General features: G+C 45.2%; 2 protein-coding genes across 5 annotated transcripts in view; both read right to left on the reverse strand.

Moving 5' to 3' along the window:
• The window catches only part of PAOX (polyamine oxidase), a 45970-nt gene extending 39010 nt beyond the window's left edge, over nt 1–6960 (reverse strand). Inside the window, exons 1-2 of the mRNA XM_033942864.1 lie at nt 6512–6960; nt 1096–1585 (exon numbers count right to left, since the gene is read on the reverse strand). Coding sequence (XP_033798755.1) covers nt 1096–1585; nt 6512–6692 — 671 coding nt within the window. The 5' untranslated portion in view covers nt 6693–6960. The remainder of the gene's footprint in view (nt 1–1095; nt 1586–6511) is intronic.
• A 10155-nt stretch (nt 6961–17115) lies between these two features.
• Nucleotides 17116–23616, reverse strand: part of RASSF4 (Ras association domain family member 4) — a 276069-nt gene continuing 269568 nt past the window's right edge. For 2 of the 4 annotated variants that reach the window (XM_033943459.1, XM_033943460.1), the window contains exon 11: nt 17119–17671. In XM_033943459.1, the coding sequence (XP_033799350.1) occupies nt 17608–17671 (64 nt within the window). In that variant the 3' untranslated portion in view covers nt 17119–17607. Of the gene's footprint in view, nt 17672–23616 lie in introns of all 4 variants that reach the window. The other 2 variants (XM_033943461.1, XM_033943458.1) reach the window with 2 other exon arrangements.

Raw genomic sequence — 23616 nt, forward strand, 5'->3', positions numbered from 1 at the left:
GGTGTTCTTTTTGATAGACACTGGTTACAGAATCCAGCTTTTAGGCGAAGGACTGGCCCCTCCTTCGCCTAAAAGGTCTGGTGTGGGGTGTTTGGGAGTTAGGCTGTTTTTTTTGTTGGTAATGTGTTGTAAGTGTAGACGTAGTGGTGGTCTGGGCTTTAAACAGCTGAACGTAGAGGTAGGCCATTCTCAAAAAAAAATCCTCATTTTGTATGTTTTTTTGAGAATGGACATTTTCCCTGCTTCTGCTTTCAGCATTTAGGGCCTAGGTCAAAAGAGGACTTAGACATTTTTTTAAAATTATGCCCCTCTCAGTGTTGGTAGTGTTAACTTTATATCTTAATTAATGTTTAATCTTTTTTTTAATTTATAATTTAATTATTTTATTTTTAAGGTAATCTTTGTTTTTATCCTCACTGAATACTTGTTGGGATGTACATATCCTGTCTCTATCTTCAATGGAGTTCCTTTCATTATTTAATTGTTACATTGTAAACCGCTTAGGTCAGTAAAATGCTTGAGCGGTATATCAAAATCTTAATAAACATAAACATCTTCTGTCTTTTAAACATTTCTAGCATAAGCATTTGTGATTTGTGGTAAACAAATATTTTTAAATAAATAAAATCTACAAGTGTCATGCCAGTTTGTTGAATCTGAAAAAAATAACCATTTGAGGTGTACCACCCGCTACCTTTTCTGGTCTTGAGGGCAGTAGAGGAGGCACTAGCAAACAGTGCCCTCTTACACCTCCTATCAATTGGAAAGGGCAAAAATCCTGCTGTGACTGAACTCTGCTGCTGGCTCCAGGGAGTGGGGCTACTGAGAACTACACAATACTGGGCAAGCATTCTCATTTCCCTCCCCAAGGATGGTCTTGGTCTTGAGGAATAGCACCTTTCCTTTTGTGAAAAAAAAGCACCGAATATGGATATCTTGAGTATCTGACAGACCAGGAGAGTTCAAACAATGTGCTGAGAAACTCTGTGAAGATGCACTGGATTTCCCCAGCAGAGTAACCAATTGGAAGAAAATCACACTGAATTAAACCCCAAATTTAAAATATAGAAGTTAAATTTTCATGCAACTACTTACCCTGGGAACACACAATCCAGACCTGGAAGTATTTTATATTCTCCAAATGGGCTAAGCCCAACCAGGTCCATGCTATGGGTCCCACTAATGCAGCATTCCAGTTTCATTAGGGTGTTAAGAATTGCCAGCTTCAGTTTTTTAGAGATTTCATCACCTGCCCATTCCTGAGCATAGTGAGCAATCTCGTTCTTTATGTATGCACCAACACTAGCAGCAGGGTCATAGTCTCTTTGAAGAAACTCACGAGACTGGTCAAATAGGGTGTTATAGAAATTAGTCATGGATTCCACTAATTCTGGATCAACAACCTTTCCTGAACTGGAATAGGAAGTAAATGGAAAAGTTGGGTGTCCTCCAACTTCTACCTGTTGGTTTTCTTCAGACAGTGCTTCTTCATCCAGCAAATCATACTGTGAAGACAACTGGAAGACAGGATTTTCTTTGGAAGGTCCATGTATCCACTGGGCTCCAATCTCGACTAACCCTTTAGCTAAAGGGAATAAAGTATGCATCACTTAACAAGATCCTTGAACTACAATATCAGTGTATTGTCTTGGAATACCCCCTTGCCAGTCAGAACCCTTTAGCTAAAGGGAATAAAGTATGCATCACTTAACAAGATCCTTGAACTACAATATCAGTGTATTGTCTTGGAATACCCCCTTGCCAGTCAGGATTTTAGAATATCTACAATGAATATGCATGCAAGAAATTGATTTACATACACTGCCTTCATTGTATGCAAATCAATCTCATGCATGTTCATTGTGGATATTCTGAAAACCTGACTGGCAAGGGGGTACTCCGAGACTTATATGAAATACTGCACTATATTATATAAATTAGGGATAAACACTTGAAAAATACCACTTCCTCTAGTATCCTCCCACACCACATCTGCCTGCCTTGAATCTTCTATTTTATCTGTAATTTTTTCTGTACTGACTCCCTAGCAACACAAACATACTGTAATTGATTAAATTAGACAAGTTACACAGTGGTAAATCTGTACCATAGAACACTAATAAAAGATGAATTTTCTGTAACTTCAAGGAACTCCCAATTACAATAAAAAATCTCAAAATGGGCCTTCCCCTCCCCATTGCATCTTGGGATGCAGTGGAGAGGAGCCCAGGCTCTGATTGGCCCAAGTTGTTAAAGCCTCAGGCTCTGATTGGCCCAGGCACCCCATAGGAAGGGCCTTAGGCATCCGGGCCAATCATGGGGGAAGGGGGGGGGGGGCCTTAAACAACTTGGGCCAATCAGAGGCTCAGGCCCCTCCCCACTGCATCCCAAGATGCACAGGGAGGGGAAGACCCATTTTGGACAAGAAGGGAATCCCTGTCCCTCAAGTCATCTACTTAGAGGTAAAGGGGTGTGTGTGTGATTTTTATGAGTTTTTCAATTCGTGATCAATAGATTATTGCTTTTAAGTGGTGGTTTTTTTTAAAGAATCCTGGCCTTAATTCAAATTAGCACCCACAACATTTGATGGGAGGATCCTACCCGCCACCCCAACCCCCCCCCCAAAAAAACTATGCCAGTAACGATAGCAAACGCTGTATAACCAAAATCAATGCACTGACTGAAACAATCAGCTGCATGAAAGAGGAAATAAGCTCCAAAGAAAAAAAATAACATGGGGCCTAAACCTAGCACCTTTGCTCGTCACCATCGCAATTACAGCCAGGAAAAATTAAATGAAATAAAATTTGTGGTCATCTCTGTGCAATCTGTTGGTTCTGATTAGAGAATGACACGGGGAGAGATCACCGCAGTGAGCCGCGGGGAGCCTGCGGTTTGGCTGCGGGCTTCAGAGACTCTATACTCAAATCGCCGCAGACACGGGGAAAAAAGTTTTCACCGCCCGCAGGCGCAGGTGAAAAGATTTGTCCCCGCAGGCCAATGTACCCCCTTCAAAGAACCGCTATTTACCGTGTCTTCACCGTGAGTCTTTGGTCGTGACCGGGTGTCATTTTTTTCCCGGCGGCCATGTTTGTCTTCGCGTGGTCTGTCTCCTCAACCCGACTTGCACGTTGCCGCATTGACTCCGCCCCCTAAGAAGAGGACCAATCGCTACTGCCTTGTTCTCTGCCGGGTCCTGCCTACTTCCTGTTTTCATGAAGACAGGACCCGACAGAGAGGAAGGCCTGAAGCAGGCAACAGAAGTGAATTGTGAATGCTGCTGCTGCCCGATGAAGTTCAGGACATCGAGGAAGGAGCAGAGTGAAATCGGCTGCTGGCTTGGGGGTGAGTGTAGGGAAAGAATCGTGGAAGTGGAGAAATTGGCACGATGAATTTTGCTTCACCTATATTCACGTTCAATGCTATTTCAATGTTCAATAATGTGTGTTTCTCCATATGTACTGTTTCCTGTGATTTCATGATTGTTATCTAATAGTTTTTAAAATATATATTAATCAGATTCATTTGCATATCCTCTATATATCTACTGCTCTACACCTTTCTTTCTGAATTTCAATTTGTCTGCTAGGTTGTTATGATTTCTTTTGCCTCCCTATGCATTTTGTTCCTTCTATTTCAGCATGAGAATGTGTATGCTATTGGAAAGAGTAGCTCAGCCAGTCTCTTTTACTAAGCCACATTAGAGGTTTCTAGTAGGACTGTTTGTGTGAAAAAAAAAAACCAGCTCCGTGCTGAAGTCTGGCTGGGCTACTCTTGCAGCACTGAGCTGGTTCTTTTTTTTTTTTTTTAATCAGAGTGCAAAGCCAATAAGATTATTTTATTTCCAACCCCTTTTCATGTAAGACTGTGTAGTTTTATGGCTGTGCATTGCTAGCCCCAGGGGTGGTGGAAGATTAGTGATTGAAAAATTGTATGAAAAATAACTATTTTAAATTTAGTGATAAAAATGTGTCAGTTTTGAGAATTTATATCAGTCTATTTTTCTATAGTTGTTTCAGAGGTGACATTGCATATTTTTTTCATCTGTCTAGACCAGTGTTTTTCAACCTTTTTTGGGCAAAGGCACACTTGTTTCATGAAAAAAATCACGAGGCACACCACCATTAGAAAATGTTAAAAAATTTAACTCTGTGCCTATATTGACTATATATAAAGTAATTCTCTTGAATAGGAATCAAATAAACACAAAGAAAGTATTTTATAATGCTGCCACCGCCAACAACACCGTTGGCGGCGGTGGCACTCAAGTGGCTAAAGAGCCGCAGTTTGCCGGCCTAGGGACAACACTGGAGGGTGGCCAGCTGTGCACCCCTTTGGGACGTAAACCCGGGGTGGGGCAGACCGCCCCCCCCCCCCACCCTGGTATGCCACTATCTGTACCTCACTCCCTCCCTATGACCAAAAATTCTCCTTTCTTCTATTCCCCGTGTACACAACCATCTCTTTCCCTCCCTTCCTCTCTCCAAAGTCCATGCCTTCTGTGTCCAAACACTCATTCCCTCCCCCACCTCAGCATCTCTTTCCCTCCCTTCCTCTCTCCCAAGTCCATTTCTTCTGTGTCCAAAAACGCATTCCCTCCCCCACCTCAGCATCTCTTTCCCTCCCTTCCTCTCTCCCAAGTCCATTTCTTCTGTGTCCAAAAACCCATTCCCTCCCCCACCTCAGCATCTCTTTCCCTCCCTTCCTCTCTCCCAAGTCCATGCCTTCTGTGTCCAAAAACCCATTCCCTCCCCCACCTCAGCATCTCTTTCCCTCCCTTCCTCTCTCCCAAGTTCATGCCTTGTGTCCAAAACGCACTCCCTCCCCCCTTTTGTGTTCCGTGTTTGCCTCCCAGCCCATCTTTGCAACTTTCTCAGCAAAACGAAGCTCAAGCCGCGAGGCTTGTCTTCTGCTTCCTGTCTGCCCTGCCGCACACAAATAGCCGAACGGAAGTATTCTCCGACGTCAGCGTTGACGTCGGAGGGCAGGCTTTGCTTAAGCCCTCCCTCCGACGTCAGCGCTGACATCGGGGAACGCTTGCGATCGGCTATATGTTAGCTGCAGGGCAGGCAGGAACAGAAGACGAGCCTCGCGGCTCGAGATGTATTGAACTCCGCGCGTCCCCCGTCCAGCTCTCTCCTGTCCACGTGGGGCGGACCGCCCCTCTCCCTAGACTGGTGGTACTGCCCTGATGGCGGCCCTGACCGTACGGCACACCAGGCAACATCTCGCGGCACACTAGTGTGCCGCGGAACAGCGGTTGAAAAACACTGGTCTAGACCTCTTCGAAAAATGAAACAAATATTAATTAATTTGTTCTCTGCATACAGTGTGCTTTATGTTTATTTTAAATCTTTCAGTGTGTTACACTGTCTCATAACCATACTTCCTTTTTTCATGTCGGTGCTAGGAAGAAAGGAGAACTAGACTGAATCCAGAGATTGTGGATGATTTGTTGTTCATCCACGGGTTAAAAAATAAGGACAATTAAAAGTACATGTCGTGTTTTGTTTTTGTATAGTTATTAACTAATATTTAACTAAGTTTTAAAGTTTTACAGAATGTTTCCTTTATACGTAAATAAAGAAAAGTATATAAAATCGTACCTGTTTGAGGCTTTTATGTATGCAGCGGTGACGGGGCGGTGAATGGGGTTGCAGTGGCGGTGACGGGGCGGTGAATGGGATGGCAGTGGCGGTGACGGGGCGGTGAAGGGAATGGCGGTGACGGGGCGGTGCAGAGGATGGTGAGACGGGGACGAGGCGGTGACGGGGACCAATTTTTTCACCGTGTCATTCTCTAGTTCTGATCTTTAATATCTTTTCCTGCCCCATACAGCTTCTTCCAAAAGTTCATCCTACTACCACTACTACTATTATTAATGATTTCTGTAGCGCTACCAGACGTACACAGCGCTGTACAGTCACAAAGAGGAAGAAAACAGTCCCTGCTCAAAAGAGCATACAATCTAAACAACCGTAACAGATAGTCTACAGAGCAAACATACAAGAACCTAGTTTGGACGAGCTCTTCGCTAGTGTTTTACCGTATTTCTAGACTCGTTTTCCTTAAAATAACTATATGCATAGAAAATATAAATAAAATTAAATTTGATATAATGTCGAGGTTCCTATGCAAGTTGTACTTTATTCATATCTAGCAACGTAGCCCCAAGTTCAGAGCGACACAGGGGAAGTCTTGTACAGTACTTGGGGTATCTCCCCCGCCCCTCTTCATAATCTTCGGCGGCAACAAGCAGTAACTCCCTGCTGCTGCTCGCGCCAGCCTCAACTCTCTCGCTCTCACGTTACTTTCTGGTCCCGCGACCAGAAAGTGACGTCAAAAGGCGAGCTGAGGCCGGCGTCTGCAGCCGGGAGATTCCACTCGCAGCGCCGAAGATTTTGGAGAGGTGGGTGGGTGGATAGAGAGCAGGGGGGGTACTGATTAAAGGGTACTGGAGTCAACACCGGGTGATTTCGGGACCGACCCTCGTGACCTCCGTGCTTCTCACCGAAGTGGGCCGTCTGGATTCTGCCCCCGCTGCGCTCCGTCGCCTCTAGGATACGTAGGTTTCGGAAGCCGTGCTGATAGAGCCGCTGGGCAGCGCCGATGCCCGCTATCCCGCTGCCCACGATAAGGACCTCCGGGTCGGGCCCAGAAATGGAGTTGCCGTTGCCGGACGGGAGAGCCATGAGCGCCGTTCCTCAACTGGAGACCGTTAGTGCTTTGCAGCCCGGGTGCTGCGAACGAGGAGAGCCGCGCGCTCGCTACTCTGACTAAGGCGACAACGCACGTGACCTCAGCCTCGCATCTGCCCGGCTGTGACGCTGCAGAGCCAACGCGAGAAACTGTACCTAAGGCTCAATTATTATATATATAATAAAAAAAAGTATTGAAAAAAATTGTAACTTGAGCCGGTTCCAGGTACTGTCTTATTTCTACTCTTGCTTGCCAATGATCGCGTGGCAGGGTGTAACAAATTATGCTGAAGTTAGTAGAGCAGAATGGCCAAACCTGACTCATTAGACTTCAACTGCCTGTAACTCGGTGTTCTTCAACCTTTGGACCGGCGGAAAAAAATATATATATATTTTGTGGACCGGCAAACTAGGACTGAAATTTAACACGAGCTCGGTCCTCGCAAACCATCTGATTCCATCCGCACAAGCCTGTTAGGATTTTATACTGAATGTATTTTATTAAAGTATAAAAAGAAACAATATTCTGTACAATTGTCATTTTATAAATACAAATAATACAGAGCAAGGATCAACAAAATCCCTGTCTCCCCTCCCCTTCACATATATCCCCTCTACTATCAAGAAAACTGAATAAGCCAAATTATTACAGAATACTACACAGAATACCGCAGTCACACATAGCAGGAATAGGGTTAGGGGAGTGCAACTAGGGCAACTGCCCCCCTGGTCAGAGAGAAACCTAAGCCACTGCCTGGACTTTGCAGTCCCCAGTTATGTCTAACACTAGCTCTAGCAGGATATATATTTCAAATCTGATATATTCTAATCACAAAATAGAAATACAGTCAAACCTCGGTTTGCGAGTGTTTTGCAAGACGAGCAAAACATTCTCGCAAAACGTGTCTCGCAAACCAAGTGTTGACTCGATTTACGAGCACCCCCCGATAACTGGCATCGCTCCCCCCGCTCGCAAAGGGCCCCCTCCTGCTCGAATTGGCACCCCCCCCCCCGCGAGAACAGAAACCCCCCGCCCAACCAACTTTAACTCACCCCCCCCTTTGGCACCGGCATGCAGCCCACAAGTGCCGGTGCCGCTTGAAGATCTTCTTCCTTCCTTGTCTCTGCCGTCTTTGAGCATGCATCTGCGCATGCTCAAGCCCTTCTACTTCTCCCGGTGAGAGGGAGAAGTAGAAGGGCTTGAGCATGCGCAGATGCATGCTCAAAGCCGGCAGAGACAAGGAAGAAGATCTTCAAGCGGCACCGGCACTTGTGGGCTGCGTGCCGGTGCCAAAGGGGGATGAGATAAAGTTGGTCGGGCGGGGGGTTCCTGTTCTCGCGGAGGGGGGGTGCCGATTCGAGCAGGGGGGGCCTTTGCGAGCGGGGGGGAGCGGTTCTCGTGCCGGGGCCAGACGGGGGGGGGGGGGTGAATTAAAGTTGGTCGGGCGGGGGTGCCTGTTCTCACGGGGGGTGCCGGATCATGCGGGGGGGGGGGGGAAGCAGCGCCCTGGCCTCGGGGGGGGGGGGGGGGGGGGGGAACGTATCAAAGCGAGTTTCCATTATTTCCTATGGGGAAACTCGCTTTGATAAACGAGCATTTTGGATTACGAGCATGCTCCTGGAACGGATTATGCTCGTAATCCAAGGTACCACTGTACAATTATTTGTTTCTACCTTTTTGTTGTCTCTGGTTTCTGCTTTCATCTTCTTTTCACTCTCTTCCTTCCAGCGTCTGCCCTCTCTGTCTCTTCAATCCAGCATCTGTCCCTTCCATCTACTGTCTGACCTCTCCCCCTTCCATGTGGTATTTGTCTTCTTTCTATGCCCCTCTCCCCTTTCCATCCAGCCTATGCCCCCTTTCTCCTTTTTACATGATTCATTCCAGCTTCACTGCTCTCTTCATTTTTATCTCTCCTACACCAGATCTAGCATCTTTGTCCCTCTCAATTTCTCTGCTGATCCCCCTTCCCATCTCATTCCTGTCTCTCCCCTTCCCCTCCTCTAATCTCCATGCCAGCTATATCCTTCCTTTTTTCTTCTCCCTTCCCTCCTCCCCCTGTCCAGCAGTAACTCTCTTCCCTTTCCTTTCCCTTCTCCCCTCCTAGTAGCATCTCTCCGTATCCCTCTCCAGGTCCAGTAGCAGCTGTCCCTTTTTTCCCCTTGCCCAGCAGCTTCCCAGACTCCTTTCCCTCCTCCCCTCCTAGCAGCAATTCTCCTTCTCCCTCTCCAGGTCCAGTAGCAGCTGTACCTTTTTCCCCTTGCCCAACAGCTTCCCAGACTCCTTTTCCTCCTCCCCTCCCAGCAGCATCTCTTCTTCTCCCTCTCCAGGTCCAGTAGCAGCTGTCCCTTTTTTTCACCATGCCCAGCAGCTTTCTCCCCTCCCAGCAACTCTCCTTACTTGACAGCGCTGCGATTCAGTAAGGCAGCCTCGGGTCCTTTGTTGGGTCGCACCGCCTCTGAGGAAAGCGGAAGTTGCATCATCAGAGGCGGCCGACTCAGCAAAAGCTCCAAGGCTTCCTTCCTGAATCGCTGTGCTTGTAAGTAAGGAGAGCCACTGGGAGGGGAGAAAGCACGGCTGCCATAGGCTCCCCGTTATCTCTCTGGGCCAAAGCGAACTACAGCTCCTCGATCTTGCCGGTCCTGCGCGGACCGGCAGGAAATTAAAGATGTTGATCTCGCCGGTCCTGTGCGGACCGGCAGGAATTTTCTGCAGACCGGCGGTTGAAGAACTATGCTGTAACTCATTTCTTTTTCATTCTCCTGTAGAGTCTTTGAATCAATAAGGTGATCCTGATCTCTATTATCCATAGGTGACAGCCCCGTGGATGCTAAAAAGGACAAGGGTTTAATATGTAGACAAAAAGGAAGGGGGCACGATGGGTCAGTGCCAGGTCAATAGTGAACTTACTCTTATCTACACAATGCTCTTTTTTGTGGTTAAAAAGACAGCTGGAATGTACATAATACCTACTTAGAAAATTTATGTTTAATAAAGCAGCTTTCTAGTGCAACAGCCACTATTTCACCCTCACAGTGGCCAATCCAGGTTACTAGTACCTGGCAAAAACCCATAGTAACATTCCATTCTACCAATCCAGGGCAAGCAGTGGCTTGTAGGGAACCTCATTAGTGTTCTTTTCCTCCCATCCCTCTGGGCTGCCCTCCAAATCCTCAGTTGTTTCTCTACAAATGAGATGGTAGGAGCCTGTTTCTGCTCATTTTATTTCTCAATATGTTTTTTTTTTAAAAATTTTTTCTGTTTGCAAGGGTTTTCGGATCACATTCTTGGGACAGCTCTGGCTGTGAGAGAGGGCAGACTGAGGTCGAGGGTCTGCTTCTAAGGGACAGACTACTTTGCTTTGCACCTACTTGGACCGCCTGCACTAAAAGTTCAGGGGCTCAGAGACTGTTCCCTTGGGAGCAAGGTTCGCCCCTGGTTCGTCCCCAGTAGGCTTGATTGAGCACAGGTTGAGTGACGGGTTTTCCAGGATCAGGGCCGGTGGGGATTGAGGTCTCTGACTAGTTCATTGGACCTGAGAGGCAGTCGGAATACACAAGCAGTCCGGATTCTAGGACCCGAGGGATTCTCCCTATAAGTTGTCTGCAGCTCTCAGCATGGCACAGTGACAACCTGGAAGACATAATTGTGTGGAGGGGGGTCTTTAAAATCAGAATTTTGTGGGGTTCTGGGATTAGAGTTAGGTCCCCCCACCTCTAAAATCCCCAAAGTCCTAGTTTTTGGACCCCAGAATAGTTCCCCCAGGCTGTTTATGGAGCTAAAATTACTGTCTCAAAACACCTTGATTATTCTTAAAAATAGGTGTGATGGTCTCAGGTCAGGATGCCTCGGATTCATTTCAAGTTTGTGATAGATGGCCATCTGAGGATCGTCCATGCTCCACGATGAGGAGCCACTGGCTCAGCCTCCTGTGGCCCCTCAGGGGATGTTAGTACTCAGGTGCAAGGGCCAGATAAAAAGTCCAGGTTTGGACTGGGGAGCAGTGCAGGCACATCCTGGTGAAGCACTGCCGCAAAACACCATAAAGGAGCTTGTGAGCATCTGGACGTCCTGGTCAGAGGTTTCCCCTGAATTAATCAATATGATGATTGAAGCTTACATGATTAATAAGGACTGCATGGAACCCTCAGGGATCATGACCCTGCTGGTGCAAAACTAGATAACCAAATCTCCAACCTTCTGTTAACCACCCCAGACTACAAGATTTTCAGAAAAGAAATAAAAACTATACTCTTCAAGAAATTCCTGAAACAGTCCTAACCTCACTTACTCTTAACAACTCTTACTCTTAACAACACTTACTCTTAACAACTCTTACTCTTAACAACACTTACTCTTAACAACTCTAGAAATGACAAATGATCTACCCTTGAACAAACAAACCAAAACTGCAGATATGTACAACGATGTAGGCGAATTTTATTGTGACCAGCAAACTATATATTAAAACCTTTTTACCAAACGGGGGACCCAACACGGTCCGTGTTTCGGACAACCTTCATCAGGGGTCCATGGTAGATAAAGGAAAAAACATATGTCACAACAAATATTGAAAAAGATAATATAAAACCAAACAGATGATGTGTTACGCCGAGAGTCTGCAAATAGTAAAAATCGGACAACCTTCATCAGGGGTCCATGGTAGATAAAGGAAAAAACATATGTCACAACAAATATTGAAAAAGATAATATAAAACCAAACAGATGATGTGTCACGCTGAGAGTCTCTGCAAATAGTAAAAATCGATTTTAGAAATCTCTAATGTAATGTAATGTAAGAGCACAATTTCCCAGCAAAGTGCCATGCGTAAGATGGGAAAGTCCAGTCTGAGGAAGACTGGAACATAAGAACAGCCTTACTGGGTCAAACCAATGGTACATTAAGTCCAGTAGCCTATCCGCATGGTGGCCTGTCCAGGTCACTAGTACCTGGCAAAAACCCAAAGAATAGCAACATTCCATGATACCAATCCAGGGCAAGCAGTGGTTCCCCCCATGTCTTTCTCAATAACAGACTATGGACTTTTCCTCCAGGAAATTGTGCAAACCCTTCTTAAAACCATCTATGCTATCCACTCTTACCATAACCTTTGGCGATGCGTTTGAGCTTAACTATTCTCAAAGTGAAAAAATATTTCCTCCTATTTCAAACACGCAGCTGCTGAGCTGATCACGACAAAGGAATCCCCCTGCTATGATCAGCTGCACAGGGAACCCTCCCAGGAGGGATTTCCACTCCCTCCCATAGGAACTCCCGAACCCTGGGAGGAGGGATGCCCACTCCCTCCCTCCAGAACTTCTGATCCCCCCCAACCGGCTACAGACCCCTCCAACTGGTGACACCCCCTCTAGACCCCCCCACTCTCTCCCCCCCCAAGCTTCTAGACCCCCCTCACCACCCCCCATATCTCTTTATGGAAGGGGCCTTAGACATCTGAGCCAATCGGAGCCTTAGGCCCCTCCCTGTTGCATCCCAGAATGCACCAGGAAAGGCTGGCTGGACTTTCTACAGAGAACATAAGAATAGCCTTACTGGGTCAGACCAATGGCCCATCAAGCCCAGTAGCCCATTCTCATGGTGGCCAATCTAGGTCATTAGTACCTGGCCAAAAACACAAGGAGTAGTAACATTCCATGCTACCAATCCAGGGCAAGCAGTGGCTTACCCCATGTCTTTCTCAATAACAGACTATGGACTTTTCCTTCAGGAATGTGTCCAAACCTTTCTTAAAACCAGCTACGCTATCCCCTCTTACCACAACTAGAGAATGACACGGAATAAACTTGTCCCTATTACCCCCGTCCCACCCCGTCCCCGCAACTACTAGCCCCGCAGCATCCTTACAAGCCTCAGTACTGTAATATTTAGCTTATTTCTTCCTTATAAATCAAAGTTCTGGCTGCTGAACTAGAGAAAGAGATGTTCAGCTGGCAGGGCTTTGTTTATAAATTTTTATCAACACAACTAATATACTACTTTATCCTAAAGAAAAAAAAATAATAGAAATAGAAACCCACTGTCTGTCTTCTCTCTGCGTCTTCCATTTGCTCTGTTACTGTGCCTCTCCCTTCAACCCCCCCCCCAAATTGGTCTGGCACCCATCTTCTTCCCTCCGCTCCCCCATAGTCTGGCATCTGTTTTTTTCCCTTCCAGTGTCTTCTCCCCACTCTCTGTTCCCCATTTCCCTTCAGCGTCTTCTCCCCACTCTGCCTTCCCCGTTTCCCTTCAGCGTCTTCTCCCCCTTTCCCTTCAGCATCTTCTCTCCACTCTGTTCCCTATTTCCTTTCAGCATCTGTTCCTCTCCACTCCCCTTCAGCATCTGTTCCTTTCCACCACCACCCTTCCCTCTCGCCACCTCACCCTTCAGAACTCTCGTGTGGTCTGAGCATCTCCCTACCCCTTACCTTTGCGGCGCGTTTTGTTTTTAGAGCAACTTGCTGAAGCCGTCAGAGTCTGCCTGCAGTCGTGTACGTCTGTGGGCAGAAGCTTCTCCTCTGACGCAACTTCCGGTTGTGTCAGTGGAGAAGCTTCTGCACACAGACACACGCAACTGCAGGCAGACTCCGGCGGCTTGAGCAAGTTGCTCTAAAAACAAAACGTGCCGCGAAGGTAAGGGGGAGGGAGGAAGATACAGTAGATTCGGCCGGTAAGGAGGGAGGTGACTGCGCACATTTCCTCCCTTAACTGCGGGGACAAAGCCATTCACCGCTCCACGGGGCAGTAGATGGCCTTTTCCCCGTACCTGCAGTGAGCACTTTTTCCCCCACACCTTATTGGCGGGTTAGCCGCGGGTAACAGCCACCGTGTCATTCTCTAACCACAACCTCTGGTAATGCATTCCAGAGCTTAACTATTCTCTGAATGAAAACATATTTCCTCCTATCGGTTTTAAAAGTATTTCCCTATAACTTCATTGCGTGACCCCTAGTCTTTGTAATTTTTGATGGAGTGAAAAATTGATCCACTCGTACCTATTCTACTCCACTCAGGATTTTATAGACTTCAATCATATCTCCCCTCAGCCGTCTCTTTTCCAAGCTGAAGAACCCCATCTTTTTTTAGTTTTTCCTCATGAGAGGAGTTCCATCCCCCTTATCATTTTGGTCACTCTTCTTTGAACATTTTCTAGTGCTGCTCTGTCTTGAGATAAGGAGACCAGAAATTAATGCACTACTCCAGGTGAGGTCGTATCATGGAGCAATACAGAGGCATTATAACTTAACCTTCCCTTTTTAAATAATTCCTAGCAAATTGTTGGCCTCCGCCACTGCATGTTGGGTGGAAGGTTTCATCGTAATCTCTAGAATGTCTTTACTCTCCCAGTCTGGGTCCTTTGTAACATGAAATTCTGCTTCTCAGTGGGGCCGGATCTGGATCTGGTGGAGGCTCCTGATCTTGGGGAGGACCGACTGCGCAGGGTAATATCAAGGAATACCTTCTGAAAATAAAGTTAGATACTCCGCAGTCCTCTGCCACAAAGTGCTTGCTTATGAGCGGCACAAACCACCTGTTTTCCCTCTCATCAAGACATTGCCAAAATGCTCAGAGACCATTGAGAGGTCCTGGAGAGAGCCCTTTGGGTGGCCAAAGCCATGGCAAAGCTCTATCCGATGGATGATGAATTTAATCATCTGTTCCACCGAAGGTGGATTCACTGGTGGCACAGATTACAAAGCGTACCTCTCTTCCCAGTGAAGGCAGCGTGGTATTAAAGGATGCCCAGGTTCATAGGCTTGATTTTGTTCATAAGATCTTCATGGCTGTGGCCGCTGGTTTAAAAGCAGCTGCGGTGGTGTCCTTTGTCACCTGAGCTTGCCACTCCCAAGTTGCGCTGCGATCTGGAGACAACTTTTGGAAGGGATCACCAGTTTTTTTAATATCAGTTTTTTAAATATCTGGAGTGGATTTTGTAGCTGATGCTCTATATGATCTCTTCAGTCATAAGCAAAATGTCTGCTTATTTCATCTCTGCCCGCAAGATGCTATGGATCAGACAGTGGATGAGGATTCCTCCTCCAAGGCAACCTTGAGTAAATTACCATTTAAGGGATATTTACTCTTTGGAAAAGTTCTGGATGATCCGATGGCCAGTGTGCAGGTTCGTAAGCTTAAGTCGTTACTGGACAGCAGGCCTCAAGCCCCTAGGGGGGTTAGGTCACAATAATTTTCAGGCCTCCAGATAATATCGCAGAGACCTTTCAAGGCTCTAGACAAAGATTCAGAGGGGCCAAGCACCTCCAGTCCTCAGGACCTCGCTCCGCCACATCTCCCAAGAAGCAGATATGACACCAAACTGTCAGCCAAGCCTCCATGCATTGGAGGGAGGTTATTAGCTTATTGGAGAGCGTGGGTGGAGATCATCACAGACATTATACAGGGTGTTAGACATTATACAGGATGGGTACAAACTTGAGTTTCGTCCCCTCTGAAACTTTTTCTAGATTGTCTGGTTGGGAAACTGGAAAAAGTGGCCAAAGTCCGAGCAACGGTGCAAAGACTGCTGGATCTAGAAGCCATAGAACCAGTACCAGAGGAAAACTTGGTCTCCAGCAAGAATTCTATGTACTTCATAGGGTTCAAAGTCATAAGCGTGCGGGAGAAAGCTGCACGATATTAGAGAGCAGACAACTGAGCGCAAGACTCAAGCGCGCTGCCGTAAAAGTTGAAAGAGCTCCGACGGGGGGGGGGGGGGGGGGGTGTTCACGCTGCTGTTGGGGGTGGTTTTGGGGGTTGGTCTGACTGAAAGGGGAGGAGTCTGTACTCCATTTTGAAGACACTGGTTGCTGGAGAATCCCACGCCTCAGCTTCTATGTGTGTGGATGTGAGCAGTTGGAGCACTTGGAGAGCCTCTACAGTTGCTGGTGGAGTAGGCTGGAATCATTCCCCTGATGCAGCTCAGTGAAATGGAGATTTCCCTGTCGGGAAAGAGTGGCTGCAGGGCCAGGCAAGCTTGCACTTTTTTGATGCATGGAAGACAGCCTGGACACTGTCTGCAGCTAAGTGTTTTGTTTGTTTTTTCCTGCTTACCATTGACTGTGTTTGAGACTCATATATGTGCTGCTTGCTTTACTCACATTTTTTGAAGTTTTGTTATTTGGCGTGCTAGATTTTTTTTGAGGTGGTTCCTACGAGGGCTACTATAGTGTTTCTCACTGCTGGTTGTTTATAAGTGGAGTTTTTTTCCATATGAAGATGAACTGAGGCTTTTTCTCCACTTTTTTTCTTTTTTCTTGTTGTGTGTTAAATGAATGAGCGGGTCTTTGTATGAGTGCAGTGGGTAGACCTGGTAGTGTCTAGGTAGGTCCCTCCTATGGTTTCCAATAGGGCATAATTCATTAGTTTTAGGAGATTTGTATGTCCTTCCTGAGATTTTTTTGGGTTTGTAACCCCCCTTTATAGAGGAACATAAGAACATAAGAACATAAGCAGTGCCTCTGTCGGGTCCATCCTGCCCAGTGGAAAAGTTAAGTTTTCTGTATAATGTGGGGGCAGCGCAAACACTAAGTGGAGGGGGGGTTTCCCCACACACATCCCGTCAGAGCCCTTTAAAATAAACTTTTACGGCGGCACGCTGGATTCTTGCGCGCAATTTTCTGCTATCTATTGTCGGAGCGGCTTTGTTCATTGCGCTTTTGTCCCGTCACCCTTCATTGTGCCCAAGAGGGGCTCTGAAGATGGGAGGCTGATTCTAGATCTCTAGGCAGTAAATGCAGCCCTCAAGATACCCTGTTTCCAGATTGAGATGGTGAGGTCAGTGATAGCTTTAGTGGTGCCGGGGGAGTTTCTCGCTTCCCAGGATTTGACGGAGGCCTATCTGCATATTCCCTTTTTTCCATAGCAAGGAATTTTTTTAGTTTTCCATGTGCTGGAGCAACACTTCCAGTTCATGGCCTTGGCCACGGCACTGCGGACCTTCACCAAAGTAATGGTGGTTGTTGCAGTACACCTGTGCAGAGCGAGTATACAAGTATAGTCATGTGAAAAAATTAGGACACCCCATTAAATATTCAGTTCTTGCTTAAGAAATGTTCACATATCGATGTCAAATTTTTCTTTTTATTTATCTCTGGAAAAGAAAGTGATGTAATTGCAGGTATTAGCATGGGTTCATCCAAGGGAGGTCTTGCCTCACCAATTTGTTTGACTTCTTTGAAGGTGTGAATAAACATGTGGATAAAGACTTTTTTTTTTAACTTCAGCACTGATATCCTTCCTTGACCTTTTGATACCCTACTTTTTGTGTCTCATTGCAAAATCAAAATGACATCACAGGCACTGAATGTCAAAGATCATGGGTTGGGGCAGGTCTGCTACAAGGGGTCTGTGTCTTTTGGTGGTGAAGAAGAGTTTTGTTTTCATGTTGATTTTAACAGTTCTTAGTACATAGATTTCTACACTAGTATAGCATGTGCTCTCTGCTGATAAGGTTATGCTGCTTAACATCAGTGTCCTTTTGTTTTACAGTAAACTTTCCCAAAGTACTATAGCGACCTTAAAAATGCAGAATTTCTGAATTTAATTTAATCCCTGAACCTTTCCCTGGATGCATTTCATCTTATTAGACAGTAATGGGGAAAACATGCTCATGTTAACAGGCACAAAACAATTAAACCAGGTAATCAAATCATAATGTACTTCTATTATAAATCACAATTTTCACCAATCTCAATATTTGTATTAGAGGAAAAATTTATTCTCTACATTGCTATGTATAAATATGAAAACTGGAGAACTAAAATGTCACAAAACATAGTTGTTTACAAAAGTAGAAATTTGTGCAATAGATTTTACAAATAAAAAGCTTTGGCTTTGGCTCAAAGTGAGATGTAATCTGAATATGTCATTGGTTCTCTACTACATGTCTGGTTTGTTACTAGGGATATTTGCTGTTAGACGTGATCTTCCACAGGTTTCTTCAAGTGCTGCTGTATCATTAAACGAAGAGCACTGAACCTTTGAAAAACAGAGAAATAATTGAGTTTGTAGAGCTGCATAGATATAAGTTTGTGGCAAACACTGTAACTCTCAGTTATTTATAAACTGAAATGTATATGCTTAAATATTATTGCATACAAGAAAAATAATCTTCTAATGCATCTATAGTAAATTGAATTTAACCTAGCAAATTCTTCCTGCCTTTTTGGAATATTCTGAAGCTGATATTCAAGCAGCTGGACTCCTGACAGAGTTGGACTCCTAAATTAGTCACCCTGAAAAGTAAGTGGAGGGCAATTTTCAAAAAGAACATCTAAGTCCGACTTGGACGTTTCCTGCTAAACGTCCAAATTCAGAAGCACAGAAACATCCATTTTTGAAAACCAAACTGCTAGATGTCCCCAAATTTTTTTTTTTTAAAAAAATCGCCTACTTGGACTTCTAAGCCAATAGGATGTCCAACTCTTAGGATGCTTAACTTTATACCCCATTTTCAACCACAGAAATGTCCAAATCCAGACCATTTGGAGTGGCCATCATTGTGATTGACTGCCACACAGACATGCCAACATAAAGGGTGCCAGACATACATCTCATCATATATCCCTTATAATTTATGGTGAGCCCTCCAAAACTCACCCAAAACCTACTAGACCCAATAGCCCTCGTGGCTGCAGGTGGCACCTATAAGGCAGTTTAGTGGGCTCATACTTTCCACCATAAATGTGGTTAGAGTGGCTTATGGACCTGGGTCCTTTTTATGATTCACTAGCCCATCCACCAGGTTACTTAAGACACCTGAGTGATGCTGTACTAGGCTGCTGTTCTAGAGACGTATGTTCCCTTTCATTCAGACTTTTGGGGGGTGGGAAGTTGTTAGCATTGGGGGCTCATAACGTGATGTATCCACTGGTCATCTTTTGTGGCACTTAGTCGCTTCTAAAACAGGTCTACCTCTGTCTGTCCAGGACATTTTAGGAAAGGTTTGATTATCACCGCATGACATTTAAGTTAAGTACATCAAAATCCTGCCCACAACACGTCTCCAAACATGATTTCTGGATGAAATGTCTTGCTAGACGTCCAGGAAAATGGTTTTCATTATTGGCCCTTAGGTGTTTTTTTTGGACATTTTAGTTTAGTTTTTAAATTGAGCCCCTTAGCATCTTTGTCTAATTTTACACTCCTAAATAGTGTCAGTCAACAGAACAGATTTAGGACAGGGAAATGTTAGAAGCCTAGCACATATTTTCAGCACAAGATACCTAAATTAGAATCATAAATCTAGGTAAATGAATGGCAGGCCTAAATTCTAGAGCCTAACTTTTAGGCACCTAGATTTAGCTGACTTTTTAGCTGAAACCTTAGATTTCTAGGTTTGGAAGACTTAGATGTAAATTTGGGTATGTGTTCTATGCAATTCTGCCCCAGATTTGTCCAAACTAAGCTCCTCTACACAGTCTCCAGTTAATATTCATCCTGCAGCAATCAGCTATTTTTAAACCCCTGATGGCCACGAGCAGAGATAAGCCCAGTTGTTCAAAGCTGGGCCATGTCTGGGAATCAACCTGAATATCAGTGGTCAGGTGATGATATTCCGTGCTGATAGCTGCATAACTAAATAGATAAAGACAGGCATACTACGTTATGTGGGCACAGGCTTTGAATATGACAGGTGCCTGTATCACTGCTGGTTCTTCTCTGACTCTGACCCCAGATTACCCCATCAGTACCTGGATGGTACTGAAGTGGTCAGAGCTCATATTCAAGGATAGTGCATAGTTAAGTACTGTTGAATATCGATGGCCAACTTGCTCAGTGTGGTCGTTAAGTGGGCAAAAACATCTGTAGGCATGGTCAGTGCTAAGCAAATGTTCTGTTTATATGCCATCTTCCATCACCATACTAGAGACGACTCCACCGTACTCCAGTGATGTGAGTGGTGATGCAGAGCTGCTTCCTGCGTGGGACTCCATCCGGTTGCACCAGTTCTTGGGTAATATCACGGCCAAAGGTCAAAGATACAGTGCCCATGGCTCCTCTAGCAGGTTCTGATACCCCGGATTACTGAACATGGCATCTGAAGTGACGTTGATCACTCAGACCCTGTTCCACCACTTAGAGGCTACTCCAGGTCACCAAACTCCACTGCGAGTTACTCCTGCAATTTGTCTTTTGTTGCCTATGGATACCAGAATATCAAAACAGTAGGCCAAACTTGGCTTACCCTGCACCTGGGCAAGATGAAGGTCAAACCACCTGTGATCATTACCATGAGTCCAGGAGAGGACTTTTTGATTGGAAATTATCTTCTGAAGAGGTTGAGGCCTTTCTTGGACTATGTTCAAGAAGTGATCTGGGCCCAGGTGATGCACTCATGCCCTTATGGTAGGTTGAAGCATGTACAATGCACCCGGAGTTCTAGCGCTGTGAAGCAAAAAGACTCTTCGCATAAATTTCCAATGATCAGCCGATCCTCACATCTTGGAGTTGCGGTACGCCAACGCTCTGTGAGGGGTGTCACCTGGGCCCAGACCACTTCCTATGACATTTAATCTGGTCCAGGTAGTATGTCAAAGCACGCTTGCAGCCTAAGCTGTGAAGCACTGCTTCTTCAGGATGGGAATGATGTTTAGGAAATAAAACAAGCAGAACTATGGATGGTTGAGATGGAAGTCAGAGACTAATTTAGGAAGGAATTTGAGATGTGTTTGGAGGACTAATCCGTCATGATAGATTTTTGTGTAAGGAGGATCTGAAACAAGAGCTTGAAGCTCACTCACATAGCAAGCAGATATGAGGGTGATAAGGAAAATGACCTTCTAAGTGAGAAGTTTCAAAGAACAAGTGGTGAGCAGTTCAAAGGGAAACTTCATAAGAATAGAAAGAACCACAATAAGATCCCAAGTCCTAGGCAGAGGTGTGAAACAGGCCTTTCATGAATCGAACTAGCAAGAGATGAACAAATAAAGTGTAAAGCCCAGAAGTAAGTGAAACAGTGCTAAGATGAACTCTAACTGAATTGGTCTTTAGATCAGAATTTGAGAGATGGAGGAGCTAATCTAGTATTGATGATAGTGGGCAGGTGATAGGTTCTAGAGAATGCAATGCACACCAGGAAGAGAATCATGTCCACTTAAAGTGGTACTAGCACTGAGTTTCCTAGACGCTTCTATGAAGGCAGATAATGCAGTAGAAAGGCAAATAGAATTTACTTGTTCGGAGAAAGAAACCATGCTACTAGTGCTAACGATCAGTGGTTCAGATGAAGGAGTTACCCTTGATTCTGAATGAGGAGCAATGGAAATGGTTGGAATCTCCATGGTTTCTTGGTTTAGCATTGTAATGAAGGAGATACCCTTGATTTTGATTGAGGTGCAATGTAAATGGTTGTAATCTCCTTGGTTTCTTGGTTGAGAGCTGTAGGAGTGGAAACCAAATCTGGTGTGGCCAGAGAGGTGCTATTAGAATCATGGTGCCCTGATCCTGGCGAAGTTTGAGTAGCGTTCTTCCTATAAGAGGGAATGTACAGAGGAAATTGTTCCCACAATGGTTGGGGACAAAGAGTCTGAAACAGAATTGTAGGAGTTTGTAGTTATGAGGGGAAGTGAACAGATCTATGTTCAGTGTCCCCCGTGGAAAGAAGATAGGATGCAAAGCGGATAAGGCTGAAGAAGTCTGCTCCACTTGTCTGCTACAACATTCTGGGCTAAATAAACCACCCTGAGAAGTATTCCATGAGCAGTTGCCCAAGTCCATATTTTGATTGCTTCCATCTTTGCCTTGTTCAGATTAGTGTAGTCATACACAACAGTGACATTTCGGAGATGTTTGATTCAGTTGACTCAAAAGTTCAGTAGCTAAATGCTTGAGGAAAATGTTCCTACATTGGGTTCTGGGAGATGACGTCACCACATTGTGAGGATTATTGTATCCTGTTTATCCTCAGAAAAAAACACTTTTTTACACGGTCGAGTCCCTTTATATATATATATATATATATATATATATACTCCCAAATGTTCTTCCATTGTAACCCTCTGTTTTTTATCTCTTTTGTAATCTGCCTTGAACCGCAAGGTAATGGCGGAATAGAAATCTCTAATGTAATCTTTAATGTAATGTAATAGTCCATACAATTTTAAAAGAAGCCAATTCTGCATATAAACTTGTTTATCTGCTTAAATGGCTTTTAAAATGATCACTATAGAGCAGAATTTAGATTGATTTATTCAATTTAATGTCCAATATGTTTTCTTCAGAAGGTGCTGATTCCAGATCCTCCTCCCATTACCTTTCATGTCTATTACACCTGCAAAATGTATATAACTTATATAAACCATGCAATTTTTTTTTTAGATTCAGAGGAGGCAGCCTCCCGAGGGACCCATTTCAAGGAAAGAGACCTTAGGCCATTCCTTGGTTTCTGATGACCCTACCCTGATGTATTATAGTACCTGCAGGGCCGATTTCAACTGTTATAAGCAGAGACAACAAACACCAAAATGCACTGAGATATAAGTTCAAAAGCCAAGATACCCTTTATGAACTTGGTCACCTGGCAAACTCCAGCAATGTCTTTAAACAAAATACAAAAATCATTACAAATATTAAGGCTACTGTAATTCATTATTGTCTGGTATTTGCCAGTTAGATATTTGTCATCTGCAGATCATCCAAAACACAGCAGTTAATGTGAAAACTAGTTTCCTGTTACATATAGGATTACATTTAAGATTCTGATTTTGGTCTTCAAAATTCAGCTTATAGGTTTATCCTTCTTTTCACTCCTACTAATAAATCACTTCTACAGCGCTACCAGATATACGCAGCGCTGTACACATTTTTTGTAGGTACTTCTGTCCCTGGTGGGCTCATAATCTAAGTTTTGTACCTGGGGCCATGGAGGGTAGATGACTTGCCCAAAGTCACAAGGAGCCGTGGTGAGAACTGAACTCAGTTCACCAGGATCTCAGCCCACTGCATTGCTATTACTACTATTTTTAGTGCAAATACTGGTACAGGTACAAGATCCTTTATCCAAAATTCTGAAAACCAAAATTTGACACTATTGCTCCAATCCCCTAGTTTGGAACATATTTGTGTTTTAAGTACAGTGGTACCTTGGTTTAAGAGCATAATTCGTTCCAGAAGCATGCTCTTAAACCAAAACACTCGTATATCAAAGCAACTTTCCCCATAGAAGATAATGGAAACTTGAATAATTCGTTCCACCAACCCCCCCCCCCGAGCCTACCGGCGCTGCTCCATCACCCCCTCCCCCTGCTCTAACCGGCATCGCACCCCCCCAAACCGGCATCGCCACCCTCCCCCCCCCTGCGAGAACCGCAAAGCACCCCTATGCTGAAAGCGGCATCCTCCCAAGCACTTGGTCCTTACCCCTTCTGCTCGTTGTAAGTGTGAATGCGAGCTCCCGCCTCTTGCCTGGGCTGGGCCTTGAGCATTTGCACATGCTCAAGGCCTTCTGGCTCTCGTTCTCTCGGAGATCTCGTTCTCTCCGAAAGAACGAGAGCCAGAAGGCCTTGAGCAGATGCTCAAGGCCCAGCCCAGGCAAGAGGCGGGAGCTCGCATTCACACTTACAACGAGCAGAATGGGTAAGGACCAAGTGCTTGGGAGGAAGGGCGGACAGATGCCGCTTTCAGCATGGGGGTGCTTTGCGGTTCTCGGGGGGGGGGGGGTGCGATGCCGGTTAGAGAGGGGGGAGGTGCTCGTACACCAGAACATGCTCGGTTTGCAAGGCAAAAGTTTGCTGAGTGTTTTGCTTGTCTTGCAAAACACTCGCAAACCGGGTTACTCCCAAACCGAGGTCCCACTGTTTAACGTTTGCCTTATTTTGAAATGTCTGGTGGCAATTTTATGGTCTGTCTTTTTCTGACTAAACATTACCATTCCGTAATCCCCAAAGTTTCATAAACTGAAATAGGCCTGGTTCCAAGGATTT

The sequence above is a fragment of the Geotrypetes seraphini genome, chromosome 4 (genome assembly GCF_902459505.1).
Source record: "Geotrypetes seraphini chromosome 4, aGeoSer1.1, whole genome shotgun sequence".
Taxonomy (NCBI): domain Eukaryota; kingdom Metazoa; phylum Chordata; class Amphibia; order Gymnophiona; family Dermophiidae; genus Geotrypetes; species Geotrypetes seraphini.